This window comes from Crocodylus siamensis, chromosome 1 (genome assembly GCF_052110815.1).
Source record: "Crocodylus siamensis isolate JL-2025a chromosome 1, ASM5211081v1, whole genome shotgun sequence".
Lineage (NCBI taxonomy): Eukaryota > Metazoa > Chordata > Crocodylia > Crocodylidae > Crocodylus > Crocodylus siamensis.
In genome coordinates, this window is record NC_143395.1 from 138,473,238 (window position 1) to 138,494,632 (window position 21,395).

Here is a 21,395-nt window from a genome sequence, read left to right on the forward strand (position 1 = left end):
TATTTTCTTATGAATGGCAAACTTCTTTAGACAAACTGTTTAGATATGGACCTTTCACTACATGATGATTTTTAGATAAGCTTTCAGAACAGAGCATAAAAATGACTTGGTGAGTGCATCCCCACATGCAGGGACATGTGCTTGCGGTGCTGAAAAAGTAGAAGCACAGATTTGTGCTGCTACTTTTTGCTACTGTATAAGCCCCTACACTTGTGCTTTGGTGCAGGGCAAAATGCCCCACTTCAAGGAAATTGCCATTTCTCCACTCCTGCCAGCTTCTGGCATGCTGAAGGAGCTGGAGTGGAAAGCCAGAGTATCTCTAAGGAGGACTGTATCTGCCAGCACACGCTCCTGTGGCATGCATTGTGCCACTTTTTTCGCTTTTATTTATTTATTTTTGCTACCAGGATTTCCCAGTAGCAAATATTGCCCCCATGCTGCAAAGAGGTGTGCAGTGCCACAAACCACACACATCTGCATTTCTGGATCTGGCCTCTAACTCTTCTCTTTCTGAAGGCAAAGTAGATATGCACCTTTATAGATTAACTAAGTAAGATATATATATATATATATATATATATAAAATGCAAGCTTTCTAGCATAAGAGTACCAAAGTTTATTTAGAATGTTGCCATTTCTTCTTGCCTGCACATCACAAAAATATCCTCTAATAGCCTTCCAGTTGTGTAAATAGCTCAAGTTATCCTTCTTGAAAACAAAGAATCGTGGTGGTATATTGAATACAAATTTATCAGCTTGATGGATGTCTTGTTTTTTGTCATCTTTCACCATCTGTGAGATAAGGACATTTATAGTCAGTCTAAAGCATTGTTTACCAACCAGTCTGCCATGGCACAAAAGTGTGCCATCAGAAATGAACTCGTGTGCTGCAGAATTTTGCAATGGCAATTGGCTACAATGAACTACGGTAGGTATGAGGATGGGGAATGCCTTAACAGGTGTTCTGCAGAAAATTTTTATTAATGTAAGTGTGCCTTGGGCTGGAAAAGATTGGGAAACACTAAGCTAGAAAGATGTGACCTTCGTTCCACTATTTCATTTGGTAACTGTCAATCCTCTGGATCTATCCCTTAATTAAAAGGAACAGACCAAGTTAACACCATGAATATGGCCAGGAACCAAAGATCAGCAGAAACATACAACTGGAAATCCGAACATTCACACTTGGCAGCACCCCAGCAAAGAAAAAGCATGCTTTTTAATAAGAAAACCCTTATATATATTGAAACAATGACAATATTTGTATACCTAGCCCCACTTGTGTCAGTTGCTATGTATTCCTATCTACACATGCACCTTAAATGCCCTTTCCATCTTCCTTGCAATCCTTTCTTCCATAAAAATGTGTCTGGTTTTGCTCTTTAGGAGCAAGGACATAATCTTTTTCACTGATATATACCATGATTTAAAGGAAACACCCTAGCAGCTGGCATTGAGGAGCCTTAGGGCTCATCTTAGCATACTGGCTGCATCTCTGAAATCAACACTTTCTGTTGGGCAAGCATGTAGTAGGTAAACAAAAGGCATGTACACAAGTGCAGCTAGCCTATTGGAGAGGTGTTCTAACTCATGGCGCTTTACAAAAAGTGCCATGAGTTAGTGTGCCAATGAACCCAACAGGCCTGTTGGGTAGGAGGAGCTTGGAGCTGCCTGCAGTGGCCCTAGCCAGCAGGTGGAGATGCTCCAGGAGCTTCTCAGGAAGATGCCAACCCCCCCCCCCCCCCGCCCTCAGCTGGCAACTGTCAGCATCAACTGCAGGGAAAGACAGAACCCACCCTTCCAGATATGCCTCCCCAGCTACCTTGCTGGGCTGGGTAGGGCAGTGGATGGGGCTCCCTTCCCCCCACCCCACACCACCCACACAGGTATCTTGATAGTGGCAGAGGCAGCTGCTCCCAAAGCTGGGGAAGTGGGGGAAATGGAGACCCCCCTCATCTCATTGGGCCCAGCTTGGCTTCCCTCAAGACTTAGCAGGGGTAGCTGGGCGGAGCCTGTGTGGCAAGGGAGGGGCTCCATTTTACTTTACCCCCCTACCCCAGCTCTGAGCATGGCAGCCACAAGGCTGCCATTGTCAAGAGCCTCAAGTGGGGTGAGGAATGGAGGCCCCCTGCCAAGCAAGCCCAGCCTGGCTAACTCTGTTGAGGTCTTGGGGGGAGCTGGGTCATAGCCTATAAGGTGGAGGAGGGGCTCTGTTTCCCCTCCCCCTGGCTTTGCTCTAGGTGTGGTAACCATGACTGCTGCTGTCAAGACATCCATGCGAGGGGAAGGGGTGGAAGAGAGCCCCCAACCTCCCTCCCCCACCTAGTGGGCTCAGCTGAGCTCCTCCCAAGAACCACACAAGAGTAGCTGGGGTGAACACATAGCAGGGAGGATCTCCCTGTCTCTACCCTGCTCCCTCCCATGATGCACAGGGAGGAGACAGAAGATGTGACAGGCCCAGGATCAGGGCTGGGCTGGTGCTTGCCTACATGAGCACCAATCCAGCCCACAAAGCTATATGGGATGTGGTGGACCTGCCCAAAATTAACCCTTGCAGGGAACCTGTATACATAAATTCATAGAAATTAGGGACTGGAAGGGACCTCACAAAATCATCAGGTCCAGCCCCCTTGCTCATCTTAATATAAGCCAACACAGTTAAAGAGTCTCATCTTAGAACACTGCATGGTCAAATTCCTTAAAGAAAAACACCAAATAGTGCCACTGAGATCAAGCACATATGATATTCTGCGTTGTCCAAACACAGTTTCTAACTTTTTAAAGATATTTATTTGTAAAATGTTATAATTTCCACTTGAAATATTCAAATTGTATTTCTAATTTTATATGGTTTGACTGACAAAATGCTATATAAACTGAAAAAAAATGAAGGGTTTAAAAAAAAAATGAGTATGTTTTAAACAAGCCAGCTCTATCTATGTTAACTCATAATTCTGGCTTAACATGTTTTTCAGAACTGGAATTTAAATATCTTGTGGTATCTAAGGGAGGCAGAAGTTACAAAAATCCTTGCTCCAAAAGCCTGTGCCCTTCCATGAACACCAAAATGTTCCTAACTTCTTAGCCAATTATTTTTCTTCTAAAACTTATAAACAAAGTTAGTGCTTATTAGAGATGTCAGTGAAAATGTCTATGGGTGCTGACAGATGTTCAGGTCCCCACTCTAACTCATGGTGCTTTATGTAAAGCATCATGAGCTAGAGCACCCTCCCCAACCCAGCAAACCTGTTAGGTCAGAGGAATCAAGCCTGCCTGCACTGGCCCTGGTCAGCAGGTGGGGGCTCTCCAGCAGCCTCTGAGGAGACTGCCAAACTGCCCCTGTCCAAAGCCCTGCCCCCACTCCCCAGCTCCAGGGCTGTCAATGGAGAGGGAGGGAAGGGAGCAGCAGCAGCAGCTGGGCTGTTATGCCTGGCTTGAGCTGGGGTGGGAGTGTAAAACAGAGCTTCTTGCCTCGCAGCAAACCCCCCCACAGCTACCCCAGCTGGAGTCCTGGGGGGAGCTAGGCTGGGTCCCAGGCAAGGGGGCTCTGTTCCACCTCTTCTCCCCCCTCCGGCTCAAGCTGGGCTTGCATGGCAGCTACTGCTGCCACTCTCAAGAGGCTGGCCAGATCTAGGGTCAGGGTGGTGTGAAATGGAGCCCCTTCACCTGAGGGGCACAGCCAATCTATGCCCAATACATCATCTCGGGTATCTAGTGGGGGCCATGAAGCAAGGGGCTTCATTCTTTTCCGCCCCCTTCCCCAGTTCAGGCCAAGCATAGAAGCCTGGTAGCCGCTGCTCCCTCCACTCCCTGTCCACTGGTCCTTGCATGGAAAATTAGCCCAATCCTGCCCTTGCATGAAAAATTAACCCTCAAGGTAACACAAGTTCCCTGAGGTGCTCTAAAGCAGAGCAACTTAATCTCTTACCTGATTAGATGAGGGATAATTTTTCATGCAATCACCGTTTTTAGAAGCATTCTACAGCCATGCACATGTGTTAGGTCATGTCTGTAGAGCACTTTCATGGGCCGGATCACATGAAATATGTCACTTCTGTCTGCACCTTTGTGACTTATGAGCTCAAGTCCCATTTTCAAAAGCATCTTATATTTAGGAACCTAACTCATTAAAGCTCATTGAGGCAATGTGTAAAAATTGTGCTTAGGTACTTTTTCAGTTACTAATTTTTTAATTACCCCTGGAGACTATAGTCCTTTTTTTTATTGAACTGATGTGGAATAGGCAGTGTAGGAATGCCCTCTGATTACATGAGAGAACTACACAGAGGTATGAAAAGGCAGTTCACTTTTCATGCCCACTTAATCCTTTGCTGAGAATAGCATTTACAATGACTGGTTTTTCTGGTAGGAAGTGAGTTGAGACTATGAGGTCATTTCATTTCACGTAGGTCTCCAAATCATCATATGATAATTCTCTTCAGACTATTAATTGGATCTTAGTTTCAATCACTTAGCCAGGCATTGTATCCTCTAACTAGTACCTTAAATCTACCTTTAAAATAAAAGTGTATATATAATATATCCTTAATCTGCCCTGAATTTTATTTGTACTAATGCAATCAACAGCAAACACATTTTCTTTTTCATTTACTCTAGGAATTCTACATACTTTCTGCAGAGCTGGGAGAAAAATGTGAAACAATAAGTGAGAAATTGGTGTACTTAGAAGGCCAGCTTCAGAGTGCAATTTGCAACATTGATGAAGGTCTTATTCATATCCTTTTTCTACATAGATTAACTGTTTATTTTCTTCCAGCTTCAAGTAGAACATGTGGTCTTGCTGTATTAAGAAAACTGGAAATCAGTGAATGTAGTAGCTAAGATGACAAAGTTCTTTTGGTGAATCTGATATCTTTTATTAGACCAACTTAAATAGTTGGAAAACAATTTTTAAGCAAGCTTTCAGGTTCAAAAACCCTTCCTCAGGCTAAGGAAGTTTCAGCAGTTGGTGTGTGCTCTTCCTGGATGGAATGAAAAGCAAAGAAGCCAGAGGCTGGTCTGCATACAAGACAGGTAGGTCAGTGAAGATGTAGATTGAGAAGTCAATGGGTAAGAGACATGCTGGGTGGGTGGGGAGAGAAGGGGGATGAATAGTGGAGAAGTACCTGGGGAGTCGGATGTCAGGCAGGTTATAATGTGTCATAAATCCAATGACACAACCTATACCCCTGTAGCTAAGATGGTCCTTCTTCTTTAATACAACTTTTCCTAAGTGCTCTTTCATTGTAGGTCTGATCCCACCTTCACTGAAGTCAGTGAGAAGACTTACCTTGATTTGATTTGCATCAGTTCTTATAAATTAAATTTTGAATTACATATTGAAATTTTGCTGATGTCTACCAGTCTCATCTATGTACCAGAGCACTATAATGTACATACATGTCTGATATTCCAAAGGTGATCTGTTAGCCAAATTAGACACGAGTTTGTCTATAGTCAGACATTATGACTGGTACTTCATCTGGCTATTATTCCAGTTGAAATAGCTACCTCATATCTCATGATTTTATCTGCATATAATGCAGTATAATGCTCATCAATAAAAGAGATGAAAGGGTTCGCATGCCATCTGGAAAAAAAAAGTTTCTTAACCTTTACAGAGCCACTTGTATCTTTATATATGTGGAAACCTTCCAGCTTAAAAAGTGAAGAGTATTTTATACTTGCATTGTCTTATCTTTTTACTGCGCTTTAATCTATAGGAGAGATTCCTTTCTACTGAGAATGGAAATAAGCATAAGGATAAACTGGTTGGGTTTGGATCTTGGTTTAGTATATTTATTCTTTATTAACTAAAAGAATTTTCATAGTTTTACTACTAATCTAGACACTTTACAACTAAAGTTGTAGTAATACAAGTTCCCTGAACTGAAAAGGATTCAATCTAAGATAAACAAAACAAAGACAAGATGAGACATGGAACAATAACTCAAATAAGAGAGAATGGAAGAATGATTTTGGAAGAGGACTTGGTACCAAATATTCCTGGAATATGCAATAAAAAAGGATACTCAGTAGATAAAAAGTTTGAGATGGCTCTTGAACTAGGACCAGCATGATAGAAGTACATGACCACAAGTTCCAGTTCTGTGTAAGAACTGTGGGGAGTCCTAAATTCAACCACATTTTAATAGAAAATATACTTCAGCCTAATTTCAAGTTCTTGCTATGTCCAGTGTTAATCTAGCATGCACTGCCTTTTGCAGTGAGCATTAAGACTAGCTATGAACATTACATTTAACATGTAAGTGCACAGAAATCTCTTTAAAACCATAACAGAACAGATGTTCATAGGACTTGAAGTGCTTTAAAAATGGCAGATCTTGCCCTCAAGTTAACGCATGATTAATGTGGTATTAAAGAGCTTTAGTTTAGGGCACTTTTATGAACTTCTGTACCACATCCATCATGCTTCAAGGTCAAATCCTGCTGCCATCCCAGGGGCCCCTTGCTGGGTGGCTTGCTAGCCTCATCTGCTCTGAGCAAGCATCGGCCCAGCCCTGCCCTTGGGCTGTCATAGAGTAAAGACAGAAAAGGCTCTGTCTCCTCTCTGTGCAGCCAGGTGAGGAGGTGGAAGAGAGGAACATCTCAGCCACAGGGACCTCCGCAAACTTGCAGGCTTGGGTCATAGTGGGAGCCGAGCTGGGTCCACACATGACTGAGAAGCTCCATTCCTCCAGCTGCAGCCAAGACCTGCAGCTCCTAGCTGCGCCACTTTTTGCCACGCTGGGAACTGTGGTAGGGGTGCGGGAAATGGAGCCTCTCTGCCACACGGATTTCTCCCTTCTTTCCCTCCACCAAGCTTGCAGGCTCAGGTCTTGGCGGGGGCTAGGTTAGGTCCATGCAGCAGAGAGGCTATGTTTTCCCCTGTGACCTGAGTTCCTGGTGGGGCAAAAAGCTAGCTGGACAGCCCTATGCTGTGGCTTCTACCTGCAGCTGTGAAGAGGGTGGGGCAGAGGAGGAAGGGAGCCCTCCCTGCTCTTAGGCCATCCCCGCCCCCCCACAGCTTGCTAGATGGGACCTTGTGGGGAGGCACGCTGGGTCCATGTAATGGGGGACTCACTCCCCCACCAAGCTTCCTGACAATGGCAGCCAGCACCTGGAGAAGGCAGATGCCCAGCCAACTTTTTGCTGTGCCAGGAACTGGGGCTGGGGGGCAAGGAGACCCCTGGCCATACAGACCCAGTCCAGCCCCCCTCAAAACCTTAGCCAGTAACTGGGGGCAGGGGGCTTTGCAGCAGGGGGGTTCTCCTTCCCCCCCTGTCCCTAGTTCCCAGCACATTGAAAAGCCAGCAGGACAGCCTTTGATGCAGCTGTCAGGAAGCTGAGGAAGGGAGACAAGGGAACCCACATGCTGTGAGCCCCACCCCCATCCCCTCCCAGCTTGGTGTCTGGGGGTGTTTGGGCTGGGTCTGTGCAACAGAGGGGCTCCCTTCCACCCCGCTTCCCTAGCCCAGCCTCTTAAAAACAGCTGCCAGAAGCTGCAGCATGGGACTGCCTGGTTAGGTTTTTAGTCTATTGGGAACATGGGCTAGGGAAGGAAGGGAGCCCCTCCTGTTGTGAGGGGCTCTCCCCACAACTTGCTGCCTAGGGTCTTGGTGGGGAGGGGTCTGGGCTGGGTGTGCATGGCAAGGGGTCCCCCTTTCCCCCCCGGCCCCAGTTTCTGGAATGGCAACAATCTGGCCAGGCAGCCCTGTGTGTTGAAACGGAGGCTGGCAGGAGGCTGGGGGGTGGGGGGGAAGAGGGAGCCATCCTCTATACAGACCTGACTCCACCCACCCTCCGAGTCCCAGCTAGTAAACTGGGCAGACCCAAAGAGCAGGGTGCTATGTTCCCCCCACCTCCTTCATATCCCAGCCACTGCTGACAGTCGCCAGCTAGCGGGAGGGGAGTGGAGCTGGCTCCAGTAGCCTCCTGGGAGGCATGTAGGAGCACCCGCATCTGCTGGCCTTGGCCAGTGCAGGCAGGCACCAAGCTCCCCCCACTGAACAGCAAATGTCTGTTAGGTTCATTCCTGCTATAACTTATGGCACATCAAGTAAAGTGTGATAGAGCATTTCTTCCAGGAGGGTTTTGAACGTCTGTATTTAGTCTAAGGTGCTACCTACTGGGCATGGCTACATGTGCAATTACAGCGCCTGAATAAATTGCAGAGCTTATTGCTCTGCAGTCAATTGCTCCCAGGCATGCTGTTTGAACCTATGCCTGAGCCCAATTAACTCCAGAGCAATAAACTCCACAATTTATTTATGCACAGCATGTGGAACCAAGTCAGGACAGCCCTGGCTGGCACGGGGCCCTGAGGGTCAGACTGCCAGCCTGGGGCCACTCTCTCTGGTTCGATGTGCTGCCAACAGGCTGGCAGGGGCATGAGGAAGCTTCAGTATGGGGCTAGCTGGGAGGCAGCTCCTGCACTGAAGTACCTTTGTGCCCCAGCCAGCCTCTCCAATGTCTACACATGTATTGCTGCAGAGTTTTTATTAAATACAAGTACTATCTGGTGTGGAGTAAATTTAGTGTATTCCAGCCTAATAGGGGTGCACGTGTAGACACCAAGATGTTTACTGCACAGCTAATTAGTCAACTGTACAGTAAACGTCTCGTGTAGATGTGCCTACTAAAATTCAGTGCAATTAATAATAGTGAAGATAAACAGTTTAATGGTAGTGGTTAAATCTGTTCTGTTCGGTAGGTATTTGGGTTTGAATTCAAGGTATTGAGGACTACAGCACAGAAGTGGAGACTTGACACAGATACATGAGTTTGAGTCAACTCAGCTCTTAGAAATCAGTGAGATGTAGTTCTTATGATCCAGATATCAAAAGTTATACATCGTGCTCTGGGGGAAGAACATCTAGATCAGGAGTTGGCAGCATATAACCTGTGGCTCAGATCCAGTCCACCAAGCAGTTTCATCCAGCCTGCAAAACCTGGATGCCAATGTTATTTCAGTGGCAAAGGGATTCTGTGGCATTATTTCAGCTCACTGCTCCTAAAAGGTGGCTGACCCCTGACCTAGGTGGTTCTAAGGAGGTATCTCAAGAAGTAACTAGAAATTTGAACTGTCTTGAATCTTCCTAAGTAGTTGGCAAACAGCCTTTAAATGGTACCCAAAAGCTGGTCCCTTGTAGTCACCAGGCCTTATTTTAAGAAAGGCCAAAAGACAAAACAAAAAAACCCTCCAAAACTAAACCTGTAAACCTTAATTCAGAAATCAGTCTATTGGCTGCTTAGTGGCTTATGAACTAAGCTTTGTTTGATTCCTGTATTTCGAAAACTAACACCATAATTGGTGCTAGTTACTGGCTTTAGTTACTACACTAGGTGGAGGGTGAATCAGAGTATTAATTATGTTATAATTATAAAGCATTTTATTCATTTGACTTAAGTGAAAGTACTTCCTATCTCTCACAATAGGCACTTGTCCAGTCTTTATTAAAAATACTTTTAAAGAATTAAAACTGTATAAGCAGTAGATAGAATTTATTTTAAGAATCTGATCTGAAACTTAATGGCAGTAAAAGCTTCCCCTCAAAACTCCGATTTATCAATATTCTGATCAAAGAAAGGACAGAATAAATGCACTTGAAGGGGGAAAATATAGGTTGCCAAATTTTGGTCATTGCCAAATATCTGGGATTGCACCGATATAAATGAAGGTAGAATATGTTCCATTTTTTAATATTAAAATACAAACAAAAAAATCACATTGAGAGAATTAGAATCTGGTACTGTCATGCACTTCTGCCAATATTTAGTGTATATCATAAATCTGCTTAATAATTAAATATATATTAGAAGAAATAAATCCCAGATGTCATTGTTTTTCATGATCTATTTCAATGGCACAGAACACTTGAAGACTCAACCATGCTGCTAGTAGTAATTGCCAATTCAGCATGAACAAAGGAGAAAGCCAGTGATATTTCTGTGTGTTGAATATTTACATGGGACCACTTGGGATTTTCATTTAATATTGAAGCCTTTCACAGCAAATATTAAATAGTACCTTTGTATAAAAAAGCCTTAAACAAACAGAAACAAAAAAAAATCTCATCTGTAGAACTGTGTCTGACAAGTTGCTAAATTCTATGTAATATAATCAAGTAAAACCACAAAACAGTCAACTACAGTTAATAAGTGGCAAGTATGAAAACAGACTGCATCATTAATTGGAAAAACCAAAGGAGGAGAGGTGACTCATTGCCAGTGTCTGCAGAGTTGATGAGAGGTGTTACTTTACTGACAGTAAAGGCCTAGAATTCACAGTAAAATTAAATGGATCCTATATTGCAATTTCACAGTCATTTTTGTTCTTAATTAGCAGTTATGGTTTGATAGACAATTTGAGTGGATGTAATAGTTTCTCCTAGAGAAAATGCTTTTGTTGAAAGAAAACTGGATCTGGCTATTTGATTTTAATAAGGCACAGAATCCCCCTGCCTTATTCAGCTTAAAACTAATTTTAAGTAATGATTCTGAAATTTCAATAGCATGCTTAAATGCCAATTAGAGGTATTGTGGGTCCTCCTGTGCTTCCCATTTGGGGTATCCAGGGGGCTTGATTCTTATCTCATGTCAGTTTTATGACTATGTAACTTCATTTGACTTAGTATAGTTGCCCCAATTTCCACTGCTGTAAGTGAGAACAGATTGGGCCCACTGGATTTAACTCTTGACTATACCTTAGCCAGGAGTCCCAGCCTGGATGACCTTTTGAAGAATACACCTGTCATATATAAAATCCTGGGATTTGCAGTATTTCTTTTATGTTTTATAGTGTGTTCACATTATGCCTTCCTGTCTTCACACTGCATATCAATACATAGGACAAGGAAATTCACAGATACAAAAGGCCTAGTTTTCAGCTTGAGTCCTTTATCCTCAGGATGAAAGGAACTGACACTGAGCTTTGGGGACAGAGATAGAAAAAAAGTGCAAGCTCCCAGAGCCTTCTGCTAATGGAAGACAAACCAGCCAGTGGATGATTTTTGATAGATTCTAGAGGGGCCACCATTTCTAGTCCTAACTTCATTATAGGAAGGATTGCCCTCAGACAGGTCTAATAAAAGAAAAGGGGGAAGAAAGGGTTGGGTCAGATAACGCCTTTGCTCACTTTTTCAGTCCCTTCAGAACAACAACGCAAACATATTCAAGTTGGGATTGAAAGGAAAGGTTAAAATTCCATACCTAGCTCCACCACTGCTTTTGTGTGGAACATTTTATGTAGTGCACAGATATAAGAAGCATAATATAATACGCTGACCTCGGACCAGTGTACCAGTTAGGGACATTATAAATGGGCAGAGAAGATAAGCATGCAGAATAAGAAAGGAAATCTTTGGGTGCAGACAGAAGTTATGTTTGTCGCACGATCGGCCCCCTGAAAGCGTTCTCCATGGCCATGCCATGATATACATGTACAGCTGCAGAGTGCTTTTAAAGTGGCTGATCGCATGACAAATTAACTCTCATCAAATGAGGGATCAGATAAAAGGACTCCATTTTGGAGTTTCTTATGGTACTTGTGTTCCTTAGGATTAATTTGTGGTGTGATGGGAGCTGTCTGCAGGAAGGGAAGGGGGATGAGGAGGAAGCTGCTGACTGGAGTTTGCCCAGCCCGAGCTACAGGGGGAATGAATAGATTGAAGCTCTCCTTGAGCTTCCCACCTCCAGCTCAGGCTGGGCAAACCCCAGCCAGCAGCTTGCTCTTTCTCTCTTCCTACAGACAGCCCTGGAGCATGGTTGGAGGAGAAAGGTGTCTCCTCAGCTCCTACAGGCAGGTGCAATCCTCACCCCCTCCTCCCTGCCCTGACCCAACAGGCAAATGTCTGTTGGGTTGCGGTCAGGGGAAGGAGGTGGGGAGGCACTGTAACTCATGGTGCTTTATGTAAAGCACCATGAGTTACAGCAGGGGCCTGTGCATCTGTCATCGCCTTTTGTGACTTCTTGTAGTTTTCCTTAAAGTATTTTTCTTCCCTGTGGGGCTCAGAGTATGCCATTTATAGCATGGTGCTGTTAAACTATCAGAAACCTAAACCAGAAAACCCAGTCTAAGGTATCACCTCCCTGAATATTTTACTCCAGGGCTTCTGCTTCCAATAAGCTATTCTTATAGAAAGGGTTTTCTTTTTTTCTCCCAAGAAACTTGATTCACAGATAGTGTCCAGCCCTGCTGCTTCTTCCCTGGGTATCGTTGAAGGGAGGAAGCTAAGTTAGAATTAATCCCCTGTTTTCCAGAAACCAAGTAATGCTTCTGGACCCTGTCAGAGCTGGAAAATGCCCTTGACCATCATGTAGAACTCTGTCTTACCAGTAGAGATTCTACACTCAGCTTCAAAGCTGTATGTGTTGTTTACCCACAAAATATAGTATTTCAAGTTTAATTTTACATTTATTGGCCTCCATCAGTTTGTGTTATATTGTAAATGTGGAATCATTCGTGAAACTATTGGCCGTGTGTAGAAAAAATGAGGGGCATGTGTGCATGACACTTTAACGCAAGTTAAATGCTTTTGCACTGCTTGAATGGTGTCAGTGTTTGCACTCCTTGGCAGCACATTGCACATTAATTCCAGCTGCTGTAGGAAATTCGGTGGTATAATGCACCTTAAATGACTTGGGGTGGAGCAAACTAAAACTCCTTCAAAGAGTTTTAATTTGCTGCCTCTACAGCCATGGAGCAAAGCACCAGGCTCCGTGCAGCTCCAGGGGATCTGCAGGCAGCCCGGCAACAGCCTGGGGAAGCAGGCTCCACCCAAGAAAAGCGGCGAGCCTGATTTCCCCTCCACCCCCACCCCCAGAGTCTGCCTGAGCTGCGCGAGGGTCCGGTGGTTCCCTCCGCAGCTGTGGTGCCCCCCAGGACCACCCAAACCAGATGCCTGTGGGTAGGTGCTGCCTAGGGGGGCCTCTGTTGCCGCAGAGGGAAGCAGAAGCCCCCTCCCCCCGCCCCCCCCTGCAGCCCATGGACCCCTCTGCCCACCAGCAGCTTGCCCTCCCCTCCCCACCAGAGAGGCAGGTGTGTGTGCACAACACAGCGGTTTAATCAGCCCTAAACTGAAGCGGTGTTTTTTAAAACCCACCACCTCAATTTAGGGCCCCCATTTCATCTACACATGCCCTATTTGAGTGTAGGCTATTAAGTTGCATTAGTTTTTTTCTCAGTTAAAAAAAATTTCTTCCTTTCTCTTTCCTCAAAGACTTCTGACTCACTGATAATAAAGCATGTATTTTTGCTTTCATTTCCCCCTACCTAGAAATGTTTTGTAATCATTTAGCATATTACAAATACCAGTATGTAGTCCCAGACTGCATATCAAAGGTAATTACATCTTGGGGGTTTCTTGGTATTCATAAACTGCATAAGCTACCTTCCTACTGGTTGTGATTTCAGCAGAACTTCATGATTACACTGCAGCATAGTGATCAGTCTGGGACAACTTATTACAGGATAATTATATTTCCCTACCTCACAAAGGTGGTGTGAGACCTAGTTCACTAATACTCATAAAGTGCTGTGAGATCCCTGCATAGAAAAAGTCCACAGAATTGCTTATAATTATTAGTGTTGCATACATAGCCAGAAGTCAATCCCTTTGATATTAATAAAGCTGTCTAAAAATTAGGAGGAAATGTACCCTCTCCCCCACAAAAAAAAGATAGAGAAGGAAATTTTTTTTTCCCCTCATGGTAAAGTGTGAAGAGTAAAACATCACAGTAAATGTATGTAAATTACATAAAAGATGAAGTCTTGAGGAAGCTATAATAGAATCAAAAGCTGCCAAAAGGCTTTTCAAACTGGTAAGTGTGACTGCCTGGCATAGAAGTGATTTGCATAACTTTCCCATGATTCTCTATAGCCACATTTTTCAAAAGAAAGGAAGCTTGCTTTTTGCAGTTGCATAACTTAAGGGTGTCTTTTCTCTTGACATTGCATTGACATTGTGGTTGGGTAAAACAACATTTCATAATGGATGTGCTATAAGAAGGGTAAAAGCAGTAAAGCATGTCCTTGTGCTTTATCCTTTATATGTATTAAATTTTGAAAAAGTAAGTTTTGTTTCAGCTCCAACCTTTTCCATTTTCATTAAATTTCAGGATCTTGCACATATCTTATCCTTGTTGTTGTAAACTTTTTTGTTTTGTCTATACCAGTTGTATTTACTTTAGCCTTTCTGGGCTCCATTTTTTTATTTCACTAGTTTCAAAGAGAGTGTTGGCTTCAGTGGGTTTGTGCTTGGATGCAAGGATCTATCCTCATGGATTCAGTTGCAGTCTAGGAACATCACTGAGGAGCATTTTTCTACTTGGAAAAACCCAGCTAGGGTTTTCATTTCTTCTGATAAAAAGCCAGGAGGACAAGATGAAGTGTTTATTTTATTGGGTCAAATTCTTTCCTCACATGAGCTCAATCTGAAAGTAGCTCAGATTGAGGCTATAGACAAATTTACCTTTTGATTGCTTTAAAAGAGGAGGCAGAGCTGACATTCTGAAATGGGCATCAGCTGCTACATCTTCATGTTCCTGTAATCATAAGAGTTTGCTGAAACCTCCCTGAATTAGGCAGGGCTAGTGTTGCAATGGTTTTGGTACATTTACATGGCTACAGAAACATAGAGATATAAAAGATACATTTGAATAGATTTATCCATAGCATTTGATTTGTCGCATCTGTCTGTACCCTGAGTTCAGGGGGCATGGTACAAACAATGGGATACAAGTTAGTCCAATGCTAGTGAGAATTACTGTCCAAGATTCAAAGAGTTGTTACAATAATATGTTGTGTATTTACTCAAATATAAGATGAGGTTTTCCCCGTGATCTGTATGGGGAAAAAAAGCTCTTCATCTTAACACTTGTTTACAAGCAAATCTCATTAAATACCTTGTCTATCATTAAACTCCTGCAACTCCTGCGAACTCCTACATTGTCTATCATTAAGCTCCTGCAGCATGTACTCAGTAATAAAAACCAACTATGGAGCTGATTAAATGCAGGCAACACTGAGCATAACTATAAAAGACATAGTCCATATTGGGTAAACATACTGATGGGGATTTACCACAAAGATAGGTTTGTACAGCCTATCTGAATAAGATATATGGTAGTACCCATTGATTGCAGTCCTCCTCAGTGCTAACTTTCTTTAAAGTCCTGGTGAGCAACTATATTGCATACATTTCAACTTCCTCCTCAGTCTCACAGCTGAGCTGTGCCTTTCCCATTTCCAGCAGCCTTATATGTCTGACAAACATCATCAAACAGGGCCCCATCCAGAATCCTTCTGTCACCCATTCTCTCATCCTATAGCATATGATTAGTAAGGCCCTTTTCTCCATGAGGTGGAGTTGGATTAGGTTGCCCAACATATACATTTTTGGAGGATCCCAGGACTCATGGCAAAAACACCTGGTTCCAGTCATGATGGCGGGGGCTAATTGCATGTGGATCCTTTTTGGGTATATCTGGAGTTCATGGACATACTGAACAGTGCTGAGCTATGGGGTCACCTGGCTTGAAACACTGTTGACTCTGCTGTGGCCCAGTCCAATAAACTATATGGTAAATCATGAGGCCTTTAACTTTGGACTTATGTCATGCATAGTTTGTACTATATATAAGTAGGTACAAAACTGCTGCTTAAAGTGGGGTTATGGAGTAGCTGTGTTAAAACTTGCAGCAGTTTCAAAAAAGGTGAAATGCATCAATTTTGGATCAATTAAGTGTATGGGTACCCATAGCTGTTTGCCTAAATGCAAATTGCTACAGGTATGTTTATTTCAAAGTCAGTATGCTCAAGGAGAGCAGTCTGACAGTAATGAGGGGTGGGAAAGGGCTATAGGGGGAAATAATTGGTGGTGGGGGAGGGAGATGGAGGGCAAGGGGCCACCTGATTATTCCAGATTTATTTTCTTAGCTGTATCAGTGGGAGGGGGACAAATTCAAGGCAAACCTCCAATAATTAGATTCTATACCTGGAAAATTATAAGAAATGTATAAATTTTCCATATATAGAATCTAATTATTGGAGGTCATCTTATATTTGAGTAAATACAATATCTGTTAACAAATTGTACTGTCAAGTGGGATTATTCCAATGGAAGACTGATCACAGGAGAGTCTTTGGTGATTTGGATATCAAAATAAAAATTTACCTTGCTCTGCATGACACAGGGGGAAAAAAAAGCCAAAATGTTATTCTTTTCTGGTCCTGGAAAGATTAGTGCCAATTAATGGTACTTGAAAGACTTCAATCTTACTGAAAATGAAAAGAAAGACAGAAAAAAAAAGCAAGTGTAAAATATATATTAATATTTAATCCAAACAATTTGGAAGAATTTGAAGCTACAATTATATAGCGATGCCCATCTGTTGTGAACAGCAGAATGACAATTCATTTAATAATTTGGAGAGAGAAAGGGGGCTGCCAATCACCTATAGATTTATTCCTTAATAAAGTATGTACAGTCTCTACAGAGGGAGATCCAGATGGTGAAGGAAACTCTGCAGGCCATGCTGGTGCAGCTCCAGCCAGCTAAGGAGGCAGAAGAAGATGAAGCTAGAGACTTCCTCTGTGACAGCTGGTGTCCAGGAAAACAAGACTTACAGGAATAATAGGGAAGGGGCTGGTGCTATAACATTAATTCACAAAGGGCTGCTTTTAGTAACTGGATACTGTCTCACCAAGCCTCGAGGATCTCTTCTCTCCCTGCATAACTAATAACAACTAAATCAATTATGGAGAAACGGAGCCTGGAGGTCTATCAACAGAAGTATTCTACACTGCTTCACATGCTCTGGCACAGATTGGAAAACAGCTTTCAGAGCAGAGCAACTCCTGTAAATGTGTAGATTACAAATTGATATGTTTCAGAGGATTCTGTAGAGTTTCTCTTATAGCTGGTGAGATTTTTCTAATAGTTTCCTTCCTTGCTCATGCAGTCTCTAAAACAGTGATTGTCAACCAGTGTGCCTGGGGTACCCTACGGTGCTGTGACATCTTTTGAAGGGGTGCCATGAGGTATGAAAAAATAAGCAGGAGTGAGGCAGTAAGTACAGGCTCAGACTGCCTGGCCCCCCCCTCTTGCCCCCATAGCCTAGTCCCTCTGTAAGGAGGTAAGCACTGTCATAAATACATTTGTTTTTTAAATGGGTTGCTGTCCATGTCACAAAAAATTATGGAGGGGGTGCCCCGAGTGCCTTAAGTCTAAAAAGGTTGAGAACCAGTGCTCTAAAATACATATTTTTTCTGCTTCAAAATCTAATCTTAGAATGTATCTCTTCAGTATTGCTGAAAGAGGGCTGGGAGGGAATAAAGTGGGGTTTTTAGCTTATTGTCTTCCTAACACTTTCCTTATCCCAACTTACTAGTTTTCTGACTACTACAAAAATGAGACCACTCAGCTAGAATTCAGAAGAATAACCAAATTCTTCTATATTAAATTAGGACTGCATTTTCCCAGTGGCACTCTGAATACTGGAGATAATTAACAGCAGACTATAGAATAATGGCTTTTTGACTGTTTTCATTTGCAGCTTCTGTAATATTATAGCAAATGCATATTAATACCCAAAGCACAAAACATTCTTGGTAATGACCTGATGATTTGTGGCTTTTTTATTTAAATACTATATGGAATTTTTTTTTTTCAAGAAAAGTTTTAAATAGAATTACAGTAACTTCTTTGATCTTCCTTAAAAATGTCATAAAATGAAGAGGGTTTTTTGCAAAGCAATTTTGTATGTAATTTTATATGTATTCTTCTTTGATAAAGTTGTATCATCAGTGTAATATCTTTGATACAGAAAATGACAGGGATGTTGAATGGCAGCCAACTAAATATGGAAGTGTTCAAACAGCAAGTATTCATAAATCTAAGCATTTTTATTTGCATACTAAGATGCATTGAGTTTATCGCATTTTTAAATGAACTTTTGCTTCTGCAATTTGTTGCAGAGACTGAGGAAGAAGAATTATTTAAAAATGAAAGCAGCTCTTTTTAAAAACTGGTTAATTCAATCTTTAAATCACTAGATTGAGCCAACCACAACAGTCTATTGTACCTCATTTTTTAAACTATTAAAAATAGACTTTTTTTAAAAACAATCATTCATGTTTGTACGTTTTGAGATGCTGGTTCCACACATATAGCATGAAGGCTACTCAGATAATAGCCCCTGTATTGCTCACCATTTAGTCCTACAAAATTGTCTTTATTCTTACTTTGTTTACTTAAATACTAGAGTTAGAAATGCTACCTCAAAACTGTAAAATTTAGAGAGAGGAAATAAATGCCAGGCAGCTGTGACTTAGAGCAGGGTTATATATAATTCCAACTAGGGATGTAAGGATGTCAAACCATGAGAGAAAAGCTCAGTTGGTTTGTGTAGTCATCATATCCTCAGGATGGAATTACAGCCCTGTAATTCAGAACATGGCTGGCTTTTTATCTTTGTACAATATATGGATCAGTGTCCATGTTGTGGCTGAGAGTCCTGGATCTGTGCCTTGCATGGGCTGCAATTCTTCCATCTCCTACTGTACCCTTTCTCTTTCCCCTCCGCAGCCTCCTTTGGAGAGCTCATGCTGCTGCCTCTTCAATCCCTACCTACTCGTTCTCTCTCTGCTTCCCTAGAGAGTCCTTACATACTTCCCCCCCACTTTGCACTTTCTGCAAATTCCCATGAAGTGGATGGACAAGGCATTAGTCACTATCTGTAGATGGTGCACACCTGCCATTCTTCTGCAAGAGGATGACATTCATTACTGTGCACATGGCTTGCTCAAGGCCTTGCTACCCTTTAAATTCCAGTTAATCCAAACAAACGGGAGGGAGAATAGTGTGACTTGTTCTGCATAGGGATGAATTTCAGTTAGAGAGCTTACAGTGGAATCAGTGCAAGTTCCCAGTAAAAACTGAGGGTAGAATATGGCTACATATACATTCTAAGGTAAGAGTGTTAAAACGGTTAGCCAAGCTAAGTACTTTGGAAATAAATATCGCTATTGTGCCTCTATTGGGGTTAATATAAACAGGGCAAAACTCACTAGACTACCACCACAGAGGAGCAGATTGTGAACTCCCCATTCACTTAAGCAAGTAGTTTTATGCATGTGACTAGTCCCATTGGGAGCATACAGTGTTTTGTCCTTGTTGACTATGCAACGTGTGTGACACAAATGAAGTCCACACTGGCCACTTACGAATCACAAAGCACAATATGAATCGCATGGATGGGGATACTTTGCAACAGTCTGAAGTCATGGCACTTTTCTTCCAGTGAATCTCAAGATTTGAGAACTGGGGACAGTTAATCCTCAGATGTTTTCTTTGGCACTTTCTTGGCAGTATAAGTTCTTGAGAAAATTCCAATTTGATTGAAACCTTTCCACCTCCATGTTTCAAAACTTCACAACGTTGTTGCTGGGTTTTAATAATAATAAAAAAATGTGTACAACCACTGTAATAAAAACACTGAAGTCTTAGGAGAGACTTGAAGCTGTTAGTATCCACCATTACTTTATTCCAATGTAATTTTTTTATGTTTATGTATTCACTTTTTTATTTTATATATGTGGTGGACTACTGCTTTAATTTATTATTCCATTAACTTTACTGTGTGTTATGGGGAGTTAGTCAGCTCTAACCATTCCTCTCCTAAGCCATTCTGAATAACAAGTGTAATAAAAAATCTGTCATTCACTGTACCTTGGTTGCTTTTCTTTTACTATGGAGAGGACAGTTACAAATAAAAAGAACTTTGTTTTTTGTTGTTTTTTCTTAAATTGCCAGGGCTGTATTTATTGTGTGTTTGGTTTAACAAATGTGTTTTTTTAGCTTTCCTTCTAAGGGGGAAAGACATCAGTGTGTGATAGCATGAGGAGGAGACAAAGGCTGTGTTAGGGGAGTTCTGAGACCTTCCTCTGGGAACACGTTGAAAAAAATGGTTCTGCTTGATGCAATCTGATGCATTTCAACAGGAAAGGATCCTGATTTTCAGACGTCTCCATGAGTGAGTGGGTTAGTAAGGTTGTCCAGTGGTTAGAGCAGTGCTATGGTATTCTAGATCTGGGTTGTTCCCCAGCCTTCCCATAGTCTTGTTGGGTGAACTCTGAGGTAGATATTCAGTTTCTTTGTGCTTTAATGTGTAAAATTATCCCCATTTTACAGTTCCATCTGTAAAATGGGGATAATTCTTCCTCACCTCAGAGTTTTATGAAAGTGAAGTTCATTAGTTATTGTGAGGTGCCAATAGTAATGAAAGGCAGCCTGATTGATTTCATACTTCTGTTGAGCACACTCCCAGTTCACTCCCTCGTATTCTCACCTTTAGATCAGAAAGGGATTACAGTAGATATGCAAAGTGGACTGCAGCGTGCCCAGAAGTCATCTCAGTTGATAAATTTCTCATCACCTTCCTCTCTGAGCACCAACCTCAGAGAACTTGAAAATCAGGAAGCACAATGCAGTCACTGAGCAGAGTTCAAAGACTTTGGAAGAGTTGTTGTTCTCTGTGTTTAAGGTTTGCTTTGGGAACAGAGGGGAATACAGCCTGAGGATGGTTCAGATCCATCCTAATATTTCTGGCCTCAATCAATTAGCTAATCCCTTTTCTCTAAAGCTTGACATCCCAGTCTTTTACTTTCCTATCATTACTTGTTGAATCAAGATAAGCACCTCTTTTCTGGAGGGGATGGAGAAGGCCATTATATAATGGCTACCAGATTTGTGGCAGTGCTTGAGGGAGCTTCAGGGTGGGATTAGAATAATCCTTATGTATCCTCTTAGTTTACTATCCTATTAAAAGTGAGACTGGGACCAAGAGATTTTTAGTCTCAGAGATTAACACGCTACAAAGAAGCTCTAAAAAATTACGCGCACACAGATATTTTCCCTGCACTGTCAGGGAGGATAATAAAAATTTTAGGGGATAAAAAAAAATCAAAGATGCTAAATATTCCTTCTGCATTTGTAAAGGAGCCAAACCAAAAGCTCTGGTAAAGCATTTCTTTTTTAAGTCACTGATTAAGCCCTAAATCTGAGCCCTGGTTAAAATGCATCTGAGCTTTGTGCAAGCAAGAAGATGTCTGCATTCTTAGCATGGGCTGTATTCAGTCACACTCCTGCAGACACAGGAGATAATAGGAGCAAGTGTTGGGAAAAGACACAGGTAAAGCCACTGAAAAAGCCCATGCATCATTAGGACAGTTGCTCTTGCAAAAGCCTGTGAAGATGAACAAACAGCTTGTAAAAACAGTAATAAAGCAGCAGCAATACAAGACAACAAAACTCGGAAAGAGATAATAAGAAAATAATCACAGGCGCAGCTAAGAGACACATGATAGATCTTGCCACGGAAATGGAAAATTAAAA

General features: G+C 42.3%; 1 protein-coding gene across 3 annotated transcripts in view; it reads left to right on the forward strand.

The window, feature by feature from the left end:
• DISC1 (DISC1 scaffold protein) overlaps positions 1-19,779 on the forward strand; it is a 392,283-nt gene extending 372,504 nt beyond the window's left edge. For all 3 annotated transcript variants that reach the window (XM_090044055.1, XM_090044071.1, XM_090044063.1), the window contains 2 exons: positions 4,618-4,734; positions 16,486-19,779. In XM_090044055.1, the coding sequence (XP_089900181.1) occupies positions 4,618-4,734; positions 16,486-16,635 (267 nt within the window). In that variant the 3' untranslated portion in view covers positions 16,636-19,779. The remainder of the gene's footprint in view (positions 1-4,617; positions 4,735-16,485) is intronic.
• The last annotated feature ends 1,616 nt before the right edge of the window (positions 19,780-21,395 follow it).